This window comes from Trachymyrmex septentrionalis, unplaced genomic scaffold, assembly GCF_001594115.1.
Source record: "Trachymyrmex septentrionalis isolate Tsep2-gDNA-1 unplaced genomic scaffold, Tsep1.0 scaffold11, whole genome shotgun sequence".
In the NCBI taxonomy this organism is placed as follows: Eukaryota; Metazoa; Arthropoda; class Insecta; order Hymenoptera; family Formicidae; genus Trachymyrmex; species Trachymyrmex septentrionalis.
The window spans coordinates 2,470,670-2,484,315 of record NW_017304228.1 but is presented as its reverse complement, the minus strand read 5'-3'; the positions used below and the strand labels follow the sequence as shown (position 1 = coordinate 2,484,315).

Here is a 13,646-nt window from a genome sequence, read left to right as displayed (position 1 = left end):
GGGGTGGGAGGGAGGGAGAAGGGGAGGGGGGGAGCGCGCGAAATTGTCTCGCGACAGTTTGCGCGAAAAACGATCTTTCGCCCTCGCCCAAGTCTCAAGTTACGAAACTTGGGTAACATAATACGATAATAATGTATTACGATAATAAATATATGTATTACGTGATAACGTGAAGTATAGGGAGCATTAGTGGACCATTCACGTCTTCTCCCCGACGATGCTTGCGGCGGTTAAAGACGCGGTCGATCTCGGCAGACGGAAATTAATCGTCGTAATTTTCGTCGCCGCCGCTCTTATCGAATGGGAAACGTCGCGCGTCTTGATTAATCGTTCATCGGTCGTTTTCAGGATAACCCTCGTGGACGGGGGTAACCTAATGATATCTGACGTGAGGCCAGCCGATCAGGGCAAGTACCAATGCATCGCTGAAAACATGGTTGGCACTAAGGAGTCTGCGGTAGCGGTCCTCACGGTTCATGGTAAGAATCATGATAGGTACACGGAAAAACGTAAAACAGTAAGACGTAAACAATAAGGCGAATTGACCAATCACAATGGAAAACCATAAAGTAGGTACACGTGGAAGAAATTTATTGTTTAGAAAAATGATCGCTTAATTCACTTTTTTTTCTTTTAAGTTTTAACGATTATTTTTAACAAACAATATTTTCTTGATGAATAATACTTGTTATAAATTTTAGAAGTACTCATTATATACTCGAAACAGGAATTTCTTTTCTTCGGAAGAATTATGAAATTTTATCGAAGAAGCGACTTTGTATGATAGGCAAATTAAATTTATTTTAATTTAATAATCTTGATTAAAAAATATTAAACTTATGTATTGGAATTCGGAAAATTTTGTTGAATAAATTTGATGCTTGCAATAAACTTATGATAAAACTGCTGATATATGAACTTTTGAAATACTTGAAAGAGGTCATTATTATTTTTCTGTGTAAGCAGTAGCAAATAAAAAATGTTAATTTGCTTATTGCTTACGTTTTTCTATGTACCTAGTTAATCTATGTCACTAGTTTAAAGCCCATAGCAAACAGAAAAACCAAAGCATAAGCAATAAAAAAATTGGCCAATTACAGTAGAGAACTACAGTTTTTTCTCGCTTAACTCTGTAGTCGCTGTTCTTATTTTTATTTTGTAATTGATGTATAAATAAATTAAATTAATACTAGAAATTAAAATGCCTATAACGATCGAAGCTGGATCTTGATATTGCTTAAATAATTCAATCTTAAATTACTATATATACCATATATATAATATATATATACTAAATTAAATTAAATTAAAACGTAAGACAATAATATTGGCAGTGGCAAATGAAAAATGATTTGCTTACTGCTCACTGCTTTCCTGTCTGTCGCTTACATTTTTTAATGTGCTACTGGCTTAAACCTTATCGAAAGCTCGTAACATGAACATATCCTATTTCCCTCCCCGCAACCCCTTGCGATTAAGACTAAGAGGCCAAACACAGATTTGTAGGCACCATCGAGCTTAGCTCGGTTTAGCGCTGCACACTTAACGCTAATCCTGATTGTCTGATAAGTACTTTTCGTCTCGCGTGGCATGATTGCGTTAAGTCTGAAATTTGGACAAAATATTTCAGAGAAAATTGGTGATTAAAGTATCGCTCTACATTTTGCCCGATGACATCGTCAATCATTTTAACAATTTACAACGATTGTACGACATAATTAATTGTCGCTCTTGCGTTCCATTTTGTTCCAGCTTTATCGTCTTTTCAATATTGCTCTAATTTGGTAGACAGTTCAATTTCGTGCATATTGAAAATGAAACGAAATGAAATTGTCATCGGTGATCTTTTAATTCAGAGCAGCATTATGCATTCATAACGTCATTATTAATGCAACGCTTTAATGCATTCGTCTACTTATGATTTATTACTAAAACGTTATTTGTTCTTTCGAAACAACTAACTGATCAATCGCGATAACCAAACTTCATTAAATAAATAACGTCCGCGTGTCAATTTGTGACCACGGAGCCGTTCGGAATCCGATGAAAAGCCGCGGATCGTAATTCGGAATATAGACCAAAAACCCTTTCCACCCCTTCCGGCGCTATCGGGATTTTCCCACCAAATCCTCGCTCTGTCTTTACAGTGAAGCCATACTTCCTGGCCATGCCGTCGAACCAGACGATCCTCGCGGAACAGACGGCGGAGTTCGCCTGCAGGGTGGGCGGCGACCCGGAGCCGGAGATCTTGTGGCGTCGAAACGACGGCAAGATGCCGATAGGCCGGGCGCACATTCTCAATGACAAAAGTTTACACATCGAGCGGGTGAACCCCCAGGACCAGGGGACGTATATCTGCGACGCGGAGAACGGCGTCGGTGCGATATCAGCGAGCGCCACTCTTACCGTGCACTGTGAGTACTAATCCTCCCTCTGTCACTTGCCCCGTCGTCCTCCCTGCACTCGAGGATCCGCTCGACCGTGAAATTAATTACGCGCTCGGTGTACGATTATCATGACGAGTGAAGGGGGTGCCAGAGAGAGAGGAGGGCAGACGCGCATTATCGCCGCATATCAAGCCCCGCAATGTGCATCCTGTCGGATGTCGACTTTTGCGCCTGGCTTCGATGGCGAAATCGAATCTGCGGCTTGGAAAATTCGAACATGTTGTTGAGTAGCCCGGAGTGTACGAGATAGGAGGGTACGATGATACGATGGACACGGTATTATAGTCAGACAGCCCGAACTTTACGCTCAAGCGAGCAAGATGAATTCTGAACAGACATGTATGCGGGAACATAATAGCGTCGATCATATATACAAATTTTCTCTTTTTCCAAAATTTATCTTTCCCAAATAAAGTATCTTTTGAGACCATAATGTGAATATACGCGACAAATAAGAAGTAAAGGTCCTAAATAATTATGTTGGATCTTTAATTTAGTGCTTAAATAATTCAATGTGAGTTTATATGCTACATATCCAATCTTGCAAATTTGATGAGCAGTTTGCGGGGAATTCGGTATGTAGTGTATAAATTTACTTTCGAATCATTTAAACATTAAAGATGCAATTTGACCGTTTAAAACCTTTATTTCCTGCATAACAATGTTTATCTATTTTATTCAAGTGTGAGACTTAAAATCCATAACTTTATTACTTCTCGCAAAAAATACGAGATTTTTTTATATGAAAACTTCACTACAAATTTAGCTCCAACTGATTAATTTCACATTCAGCTTTAAATAATTAAAACGGAAAAGGAAACGGAAAATTCAATATTTCTATCGCTGAAAAAGCTATTTTGAAATCTTTCAAAGTTCTCGATTGATTGATAAAAATTTAATTAAAACAAATTATATGACATGTCGTAAAATTTTCATTTTATGCGCTTGAAGAAATATTAGGTCGTAATTATCAAGGATTAATCGAAACTATTGCTAAATTATACGACGAGGAGACGTGTTCAAATATAACTGTTTGTCACAGCGAGGCCGGTATTCACGAACTTCCCCAAGGACGAGACGGTAAACGTCGGCACCGACGTCACTTTCTCATGCGCCGCACGGGGTGCTCCGAAGCCGTCGATATTTTGGACCCGAGAGGGTTCTCAGGAACTAATGTTCCCCGGCCACACGTATCAAAGCCACTACACCGTCACGGAAGACGGAAGTCTGAGTATCAAGGGCGCCGTCAGGAAGGACGAGGGCCACTACGTGTGCAGCGCCATTAGTCAGGCCGGCGCCAGCACCGCCACCGTATTTCTTCAGGTACGTAAGCCTTGTAATCCACGTCTCGACGGTGGTTCAACCCCATGCTCGACCACAGTCGCCTACGATCCTGAGAATCTTCTCCGTCACGAACGCCGACTTTTCTTTTTTTTTTTATTTTTTTATTTTATGCTACAATGGTACAAGTTAGTAGTTGCAAACTGACGATAATCACGCGTGATGCGCATCCGCACGTAGGACAACGAAAGTCGCGTGCTAAACAGACGCGCAACAGTTTGAAATATACGGGCAAGATAAGTCTGTCGGAGAGAGAGCGAGAGAGAGAGAGAGAGAGAGAGAGAGGAGCAAGCGCGCACATTAAGTGGTTTATTTTCTCGATACATATTTATATCATCCCCTCCTCTCCTCCTCGTTCTCTTCCGGATGAGTGCAGAATTACCATTCCGGCTGGTGCACCGTGGTACCACAGTCCTAGCCTGAGGGGAGTTGCCCCACATTCTGGAATAAAATTCTTATCTACGTGTAGGGAGCATTACGGCGAATCTACTTTAGCGAATGAAAACTCCATAACTTATTCGCTCGCAATGGGTCAAAGTTGAAAGGTGTAGTATAGAAAGGAAACTTTTGAATTACATATTTCCAACGACGTGGCTATTCGAAAGACTTGTTAGATTGGATATTCGTTCAATTCAGTAGCCAAGTATCATGGGTGGCCAGCGCGTAATTTATATTCTAGATATTGCAGCAAAAAAAGATGTGAAGTTCAACAAAGTTCCGAACTAAAATATTAAGATTCCAATCGCGAATTATGGACATTTATGTAGCCATTTTTCTTGAAAAGATTAAAGGAATATATTTAAGCGCATCACTTAGAACGCCAATTACTAATAGCTTTTCGTTTTCCTTTTTTGATTAACGTTTACTTGAAGAATCTTTTTAATCTTTTATTTGTTTGAACAAATATATTCCGAATAAAATTTCTCTTGTTACTCTCTAAATTCTTTGGAATACATTTTATTCCAAAAGAGTGAAATCTTACTTCAAAGAATTTCGAGAGTATTAAAACAAATTTTACTCGGAATATATCTCTTCAATCTTATTTATTAAAGTATAATAAAGTAAGCTTCGCGAACTCTGGACTCGTTCTGGTCTCATATCCTAGAATTAAAGGAAGGGCAGAGCATGGCATTTAGCCAGCCAACTTTCTTCTCCACTGAATGAGATTCGTAGATAGATTCCAAGTAAAATCGTTGTCGACGAAATAGGTGACGTCCGTCGAGGAGACTCCACCGCCCATAATCGAGTTGGGCCCGGCGAATCAGACCCTGCCGTTGAAGAGTGTCGCCTCGTTGCCATGTCGCGCGGTCGGTACACCCACGCCGCGGGTTCACTGGCACAAGGAAGGTGTACTCGTGCGACCAGGCGGCCGCATCACGATGGCCATCAACGGCACGCTCTTCATCGACGACCTGCATGCCAATGATTCCGGTCTGTACACCTGTATCGCCTCGTCGGAGTCCGGCAACACCTCCTGGTCGGCCTACCTGACCATCAGCACCGGTGCCAGCTTTCACCGGACACCCGACGTGTCGGCGTTGCCGCAGAATCCGAGTAAGCCGCGGATAGTAAACGCCACTAGCAACTCCGTCACCCTGACGTGGAGCCCGGGTCATGAGGGACAAAGTAAGATCATTGGCTACAACGTTGAGTACTACAGCAGCAACCTGAACACGGGCTGGGTGGTGGCGGCCACGGGTGTTCTCGACGACATCTACACGGTGAGCGAATCGAGAATCGGCGATGATACTTGACCTCTTTTCCCCAGCGTTTATATCCCCTCCTCGAGTTTCAACGATCTTCTCAAGTAGGCATTTTCAGTTTCCCTTCCTTTGTGCATTGTTTTTTGAAAGTTTAGAACGCGTGCTGCTGCTGCTGCTGCTGCTACTGGCAAGGACAGTTCGCGACATTACGGTGTTAGGTAACGGACCTAAGTCGCTTACTGCTGAAAAATCCAATATCAAAGTTTCGTGTTGGAACTGCGTTTTAATAAAGAGCCCGAGAAGCCTAATGCCACAAAGTAATGGCTGTCTACGTAAGAGACTTTAATATCCTGTATCAAACATACGCAATATACTTCAAATGTCGTTGTCGCGCAATATAAGGTTTTAACCAGCCCTTCAAGAATGTATTTCTCGGAGAGAACAAATATCGCAGTATAAAAAAAGTAGACGTTTAGTAGTTAACCGCCGATGATACCTTGCTAGAAGCTGCCGAAGGTAGGCCAATTTAGTAATGTTCTATTTTTGTTTTCGGTTAGTGAAAAATTATTTTAACATTATTTGTATTGTTAGAATTATTTGTACTACATTCACATATTTTCAATGTTCTATATTTTGACAAAAAAAAATTTGTTTTAATGATTAGCGGAATCAAAATAGCGGTTGCAATTCTAGTTTACTAAACAAGCAGGAAACAATATACATGGGCTATACCTATGTGTATACATAGAATTTATTTTTGTTTTTTATTTATTGTCAAACTAACGAATCTGGTTTTCTGCTTTATCCATCAACAGGTGACAGATTTAAGACCAGAGACCAATTACGTTTTCCTAGTACGAGCGGAAAATAGCCAGGGGCTCTCCTTGCCCGGACCACTGTCGGACGTCGTGCAAACTACTAACGTAAATCAGCATACGGTACCGCAAGTGGAACTGACTCGCGCCAGGGATCGGCTGAACAGCGAGATTTTACATCTCAAAGAGGTGCAACCGTTGACTAGTACCAGCGTGAAGATCATGTGGGACGTAAGTATCAGGCAGCATTATAAGATACCGTTTTGCCGGTATCGATTTAGCATAACAACGCGCGGAACTTGGTGGTAGATGCTAACTTGAAAATTTCCAAAAATACATGTTTTTAACAGTACAAAAATAACGTTTGTTTGTTTATTTTAAAAAGATACTTGTTTATATCAAATGCATCCACTTTAGCACAGATTTAATTTATTCAGACTGTATTTGTATTAGAAATAAAAATATAGATGAGAGCTATCAGCTTTTGTTAAATTTTTTTAGAAAAAAAATGTTTCTGTGAATCTCTCTCGGTATTTGAGATACTCTGCAGTTGCGATGTTGGATATTGGAATTGGAAAACATTAAAATAACAACAAAGGATTAGAATAACATACTAGAATTTGAATTTTAGATTCTTGGCGCGGCAGATTTAGTGGAGGGTCTTTATATACGATATCGCGAGGTTTCCGAGGAACCGGAATATCAGATGGTTACGGTACTCAACGCTGGCGCTACCAGTTATGTGCTGACTAATCTAAAGAAGTATACGCGTTACGAATTCTTCCTGGTTCCCTTCTACAAGATAATCGAAGGTCGTCCGAGCAACGTGAAGCTGGTCACCACATTGGAGGACATGCCCTCGGGAGCTCCCGAGAATGTTCACGTGGGGATGATAAATATGACCTCGGCGTTCGTTCGGTGGTCACCGCCGCCAAAGAACACTCAGAACGGCCAATTGATTGGTTACAAGGTAAGGGTCGCCGTTAGTCTTCCCTAGTAGTGTAAGAACGTATCTCTCTATATCTCACTGCCGATTCGTATCCGTTCGATACAGATTCAGATCAAGAGCAACAGCAGCAACAAGATCCTGGGTCAAATGTCTCTGAACGCGTCCACCACGTCGGTGATCATCAACAGCCTGACCACTGGCGGTTTATATACGGCTCGCGTCGCTGGACAAACCCGGGTTGGACTGGGTCCTTTTTCTAGTCCGACTCTGTTAAACATGGATCCAGGACAGCTGACGCAATTACCGCCGCGTACCGATCCCAGCCATGGAGGTGCATCCGTTGTCAGAGAAACGTGGTTCCTTGTGCTGATAATAACGATGATATTCACCATTATCGCCGTGCTGCTGGCCGCCCTATACGTGAGACGCAGGCAAGCGATGAGCAAGCAACTGGGTCACTTAAATGTACCCGTGGGTACCGCAAACGATATCTGTCAATTGAATAAAGACACGCTCTGGCTGGAACGAGGTTGGCGGCCAACTAATACCCTCCAGGCCGCCAACGATAAGGATTGTGAGACCAAGTTACTCAATAATCAGCACATGCTGGCGGCCGGTATAATGGGCATGGCTGGCTCGGAGTACGCTGAAGTAAATCTGACGACGTTCTATAACACACGCAAGCAAATGCAAGCGCCACCGCCGGAGCCGTACGCGACCACGACCCTGTGCGTGGGCAGCCGTAACTCAGACTCGATCGAAACCAGCTGCCAGAAGTCAAACTCCAGCGATTCGTGTCTGAAACCGGATTATTCAAGCCTGGACTCGAATCAGGAACCCAACAAGTCTACGGTGTCGCCAAGCAGTGACAACATGAGCGGCGGGGATACCGCCTACGCGGACGAGAATCTGGACATGCAAAGGAGACAGTACAGAATAACAGGCCCTGCAGGCGACGCGCCACAAACCGGTATGCCGATGCCTAACTGGTGCGACATGTTGCCGCCGCCGCCTGAACACCCACCCCCTCTTGGCACATCCGTAGCCACTGGTCGGATGCAGCAGCAGCAGCATCAGTTGCAACATTCGCACCAACAGCAACAGCAACAAGTGCCGTTCAGTCCGCATCTCGGCAAGAGAAGCATTCAGAACGATCTAGATCATTGCGGCAACTCAGGTGCTGGTTCGTGCAATCCGCAGAGTCCACCTACTCCGCCTATCAGAGTGACCAATAGCTTCAGCCCGTCGCCAACACCCTGGAGTAGCAGCGGACAGAGTCAGCACTCGGAGAGCACCGGCGCTCTCCAGGTGCCTGGCAACCTTCAAGTTCCGCAGGGCAGATACACGACACTGCCACCGCAAACTAATCCGCCACCATTGCCCTCGTTCCCGCAGGGTTTCAATCACTACGATTACAAGAATCAAGAGAATGAATACGAAAGTGGCTCCGTGATTTATGGCCATCACCAGAACGGTCTGCCAGACGATTATGGCGCGCGCGGCGATCCCGCGTTTACTCGTTCCAACAATCAACAGTCCCATCTGACGCCGTCCGCCATGAGCGAAGAGCTGTATCGGCACAGAGACGAAATGTTCCACAATGACAATCTCTATCAGCCCGAGAATGACGAGTGGGATAGGAAATCGTGCGACTCCAACACGCACTCGGACGCATGTTGCTCGTGCTCGGAATCGAGCTGCCTCTACGCCGACACCGTGCAATACAACGCGCAGCAGTATAGTACGGCATGCGGTCACAGTAGTAGCAGAACGGGTTCCCGAAGCAGGAATAACAGGAGTCCGCGAAGAAGAAACAGGACGTCCTCACCCACGTACAGTAGCGACAGCAATTATTCCTGCATCCCCCAGAGGCAATGCGGAAGTACGAATTCACAGGAGAGACTGAGGCATCGTAGTAAAGGTAATCTATTTTCGAAAGAGAAAACTTAACACTAAAAGTACCGAATATCAATTACTATTAATTGTTTTTATTTTTTAGATTAATATTATATTTCTTGTGTAAAAAATAGAACTTCAAAAATTCTTTACTTTTTAACAATTATGTTCTTTATACTAATAAAATATTTGGTTTGTCATCTCTTTTTATTTTTATAATATTATTCGTTTGATTTCCTCTTTTTTTTTTTTAATGAATATAAAACATTGATACTTCTAGTGTTAATTTATTTTATTCTTTTGCCTTTAATTAAACTTAATCTTATCCAAGTCTGCTGTTTGAACGATCAAACATATTTTTAACATGTTTCCGTCGTTACTGCTTTCAGACAAGCTGCCTAGTTTTTCAAGGACGGGCAATTACAGCCAACACAATTCTTCGGCCTCTAATACGATGAGTAGTACGGGCAGTCAACGATACAATAAGCTAAATAGTATCTTTGCAAGCGGCAATAACCCGAACGCTCCGACGGAGTCTAGTCGACTGGGTGATCACCGTGAAAGCTAAATACTGCCTGGACGTAGTAGATGCAGGACGTGCCTGAACAAACGGCCTTCGATCACAACGAACGATCGTACTCTAGCGACTACGGGAGGCCGTTTCGCAATCAGCAATGTCGTGGTAGCTCGTCGAGTATTCGATTGAGCGCGTCGTATATATAATGAAAGATACATCGTAGCGTCTCGCAGAGTTGCTATATTTCTATATATACTTGGCGCGAAACGCTACCGCATTCTTTCAACGGCCCACACGCTGGAAAGCTACATCGATTTGATTTGTTGATTATACACAAGTTCGGTGACAATGAGACAGAGTGAATCTCGTACTTTCTCTGTGTTATATAATATCGAAAAAATTTAACAGGTTTCGCGAGATATTAAGTATTCCATGACTGACAATGTTTTACGTTTAGCTGATTACGTGGCAGTAGTTTAAGCTTGTAGAATATTCTTGTGTTTGTACGAAGCGCAATAATGGTCTATCGTGGTAGGAACATTATTTCGACTTTCAGACTCGAAAGATTGAATCGCTCCATGACTGATGCTCGCAACATTTGAATGCTATGCCGCCTAGACCCCGTTACGTACACGCGATATAGTCGATTGTTTTGTACTCTGTACTCGGATAAGGGCTTTCAAGACAGATAACATCGCAAGAGGAATGGAGGCAACGCGTAGTATTATCTTTCTTCGAACACTCTACCAAATAGACTGATTAACGTATCAACGGACCTTGCTTATATTTTCTTTATTCTTCACTTTGTATCACGCTGAGAGATAGAGGTGATCCCAATATTCGTGAAATACTAAGAAAAAGAAAGAAGAGGAGAGAAAACGTTCTTCTCTCTCATATATTGCGATTTGCTGTTGCGCGACATGTTCCTCGAGTAAACATTTAACGCCTGAGCGGTCACGCTGGGTTAATATTCCAATCTTGAACTTCGCTGTACTTTCGATTGCCATGTAAACTGCCATTCCCGCTGACGTACTGTTAATTTGATTAAGTTTTTATCTTAAATAGTGGCTTTAAAAGTCACATTTTAACTTGCGAATGTCAGCGAGCTACAAAAGTTTCCGCGCGACCGCTCCGGGATGAATGTCGTGTATAAATTTTCCGTGACGTGTTTTTTTAACGTGGCGATAGCATAAACGGAGAGAAGAATATACGATACAACGGGTTAGTCCGCTTGAGCGCGAACTAAGATTTGGGTCACGTAAAGCGTGTGCGAATCAAGCAAGCGCGGTCAACTATTTATTGATTGACCTATCAAATTTTGCCTACAAAAAAATTTGATAACTCGGGGGTAAATTATTTTAGTTTATCTCCATTTATAAGTAATAGGAGATATAAATAACTGAACTGTTTGTAATTTTACTAAGTAAGTTCTTGTTTTAAAAAAATAACATATTTCTTATGACGAGCAGCTAAATATTTGGTTGAAATTATTGAAACGATTGCACTTATTATATACGCTCTAAGAGAGATAACGACTTCAATATTATAGCAATAATAAGAGTATACGCGTACGTTATTGTACCGAGACGAGTTTGTTTGTGAAAATGAGACTTCAAGATTTTTAGAATAATTCGGTATAGGGTAATTCCGTGATCTCTTCGAGCGTCAAAGTGATTTCGTTCCGAAGTCATTGTCTCGGAAACAATCGAAACAGGCAATCGTTCACAATTGTTCTACTGTGCTGTACACGAAATTAACTTATCGATCGACCGTGTCTGCTTGTTCTATACGCAGAATGATCCTTTCGCTACGGTGGTTTTTGTCGAAAGGCTTCACTTCCTGCGGATGAAACGATTGTTTTCAATCGTGAAGCCCAAATGCAATATATTACGGTTTGCCATACGCAGTAATCGCTCATATTCATGTCCCGTGTTCGACACTAAATGAGCTCGTTCGATTCTGAGTCCATGATAACATCTCTCATCTTTATGTTAAATAGCTAAGCATTCGAGAATCAGAATCAAACGCGAAATGTAAATGGGCGTTTTGGTGGATGCAGTCATCCTTGATGCGAACAATTAGAGGTGGGCGATTACAGTATCTCTCAGCACACGATGGAAGCTGAATGGATAGGCAGGTATAATCGTCATAGCGAAAGGATTATGTGTCGACGCCCGACAAAATGATTCGCGCTCGGCATCGCGACCGGCCTCGTAAAGCGTGGCATTTATTTTCGACAGCCTGTACGGTGCTCAGGCCACGACAAATGGAGTATATTATTTTGGATATAACGTTCCTAAATCCTAAGGCAACCGAGGGCTAATCTCCACGAAGAAGGGCCACGTATAATTCTTCCAAAACGGGCGCACGTAGTAAATACGTTTTTGAAACGAAACGAAGTAACAATAAAGACGCGTAATATATATATAAATATATACATATTATATATATTATCATATCACGCAAACGGTCCTGTATAAATTGTACAAAGTTATTCTAACGAGATTAGTCATTAGTTATTAATTTATACGTCGTATCGATTGAACTCATGTCGCGTAAGCAACAGATACGTAAGGTATCTCATGTATCCTTTATTACATACGACCCGACACCTAAAAGTGAGAATGTGCTCGTCAAAAATGTGCGCTTTGAACTTGTCGACGATACTGCCGATATAAAGTGCGTTATTCTCCAACGCGTACCTGATTCCGACATTTATCGGATATTTCCATCGTCTCATCGCGATCTAATTCGTTTGTAAAACGAATTATAATTGCAAATCGTGAATTGTTTTAAAACTGCGTCTAGATTGTTATAATGCATTGATATTACTATAAGAGATAACAGTAAAAACGAAGGAAAAAAATACAGAAAAGAAACTAACATTTGTAAAATTTTGACATTGTTAGCAGTACGATTTGCACAAAGATCTTAAAATTTTTGTACTTACGAAAAAAAAAGATATCTGAGTCTTCGTATTCTTTTTCTCATTAATCTTTCAACTTTCTTCGCGATGGGACTTTAGATGGAAAACACAACGAAGTACATTTGCATTCGTAACGACCGACTTATTGAAAGCGTCTTTTGCATAGCGGTCAAAGAAGAATTGCATACTATTAGAACCATGAAATTTTATTATCCTCATCTTTCTCTCCTTTGAAGCGCACATTTTTAACAGGATAGAATACACGTCGCGTCTGAATGCGGCATTTATGGATGGAGCGTCGCGTTTATGGATGATTCGGGCTAACATTTCTCACCGGTTTCCATAGACGGATCTAGAATAGAGATAAAACCCATGGAAATGTACATCAGCGAATGAAATATTTAATACAAGAAAATAATGTTGCATTTTTAATGTGCTTATTTCTATTTATGTAAAAAATATTGAGAATACAACTAGATGCACGTATATCGAGTGTATCTCGCCATTTACCGAGAGCATAGCTTTTTTATACGAATATAATTACTTAAATATAATTACTCGTCATGATTGGAACTTGCATGAGATTACATACACGATTTTCCGTTGAGAATGACTCGACTAAAACTGTTTTCCTTTTGGGAGATACTTATACTCGACACAAGTACCGTTCTATCTTTTATTGCCAAGAAGGATAAAACGATATTTGTCTCCTAAAAGGAAAACAGCGAAATGTTGCGGATGTATTTTTTCTTATGATATAAATTTGTACGGATAAAATTTATCGAATTAAATTTAAATGAGAGAAATTCTTATATTTAATATGTCAAAGCACAGATCTTAAATGTTTAAATATTTCTATGTATGAATTTATATACATATTTAATTCCGCAAATCGAAATCTTTTTCGGTCTTGAAATGCAATCATGAACCAAAGTAATATCACTTAATAAATTAATAAGTAGTAATAATATTTAATGCTAATAAGCATTTTTATAAGAATATTAAGAATCTGATGTTAATTGTTAATAATCTGACGTATTTTTTTCACTCAA

At 41.2% G+C, this 13,646-nt stretch overlaps 1 protein-coding gene across 1 annotated transcript in view; it reads left to right on the top strand.

Annotated features, from left to right (window-relative positions):
- LOC108750975 (roundabout homolog 2-like) overlaps window positions 1-11,051 on the top strand; it is a 124,404-nt gene extending 113,353 nt beyond the window's left edge. The window contains exons 4-11 of the mRNA XM_018490864.1: window positions 349-479; window positions 2,148-2,414; window positions 3,490-3,770; window positions 4,997-5,509; window positions 6,307-6,537; window positions 6,938-7,276; window positions 7,361-9,176; window positions 9,541-11,051. Of these exons, the coding sequence (XP_018346366.1) occupies window positions 349-479; window positions 2,148-2,414; window positions 3,490-3,770; window positions 4,997-5,509; window positions 6,307-6,537; window positions 6,938-7,276; window positions 7,361-9,176; window positions 9,541-9,719 (3,757 nt within the window). The 3' untranslated portion in view covers window positions 9,720-11,051. The remainder of the gene's footprint in view (window positions 1-348; window positions 480-2,147; window positions 2,415-3,489; window positions 3,771-4,996; window positions 5,510-6,306; window positions 6,538-6,937; window positions 7,277-7,360; window positions 9,177-9,540) is intronic.
- The last annotated feature ends 2,595 nt before the right edge of the window (window positions 11,052-13,646 follow it).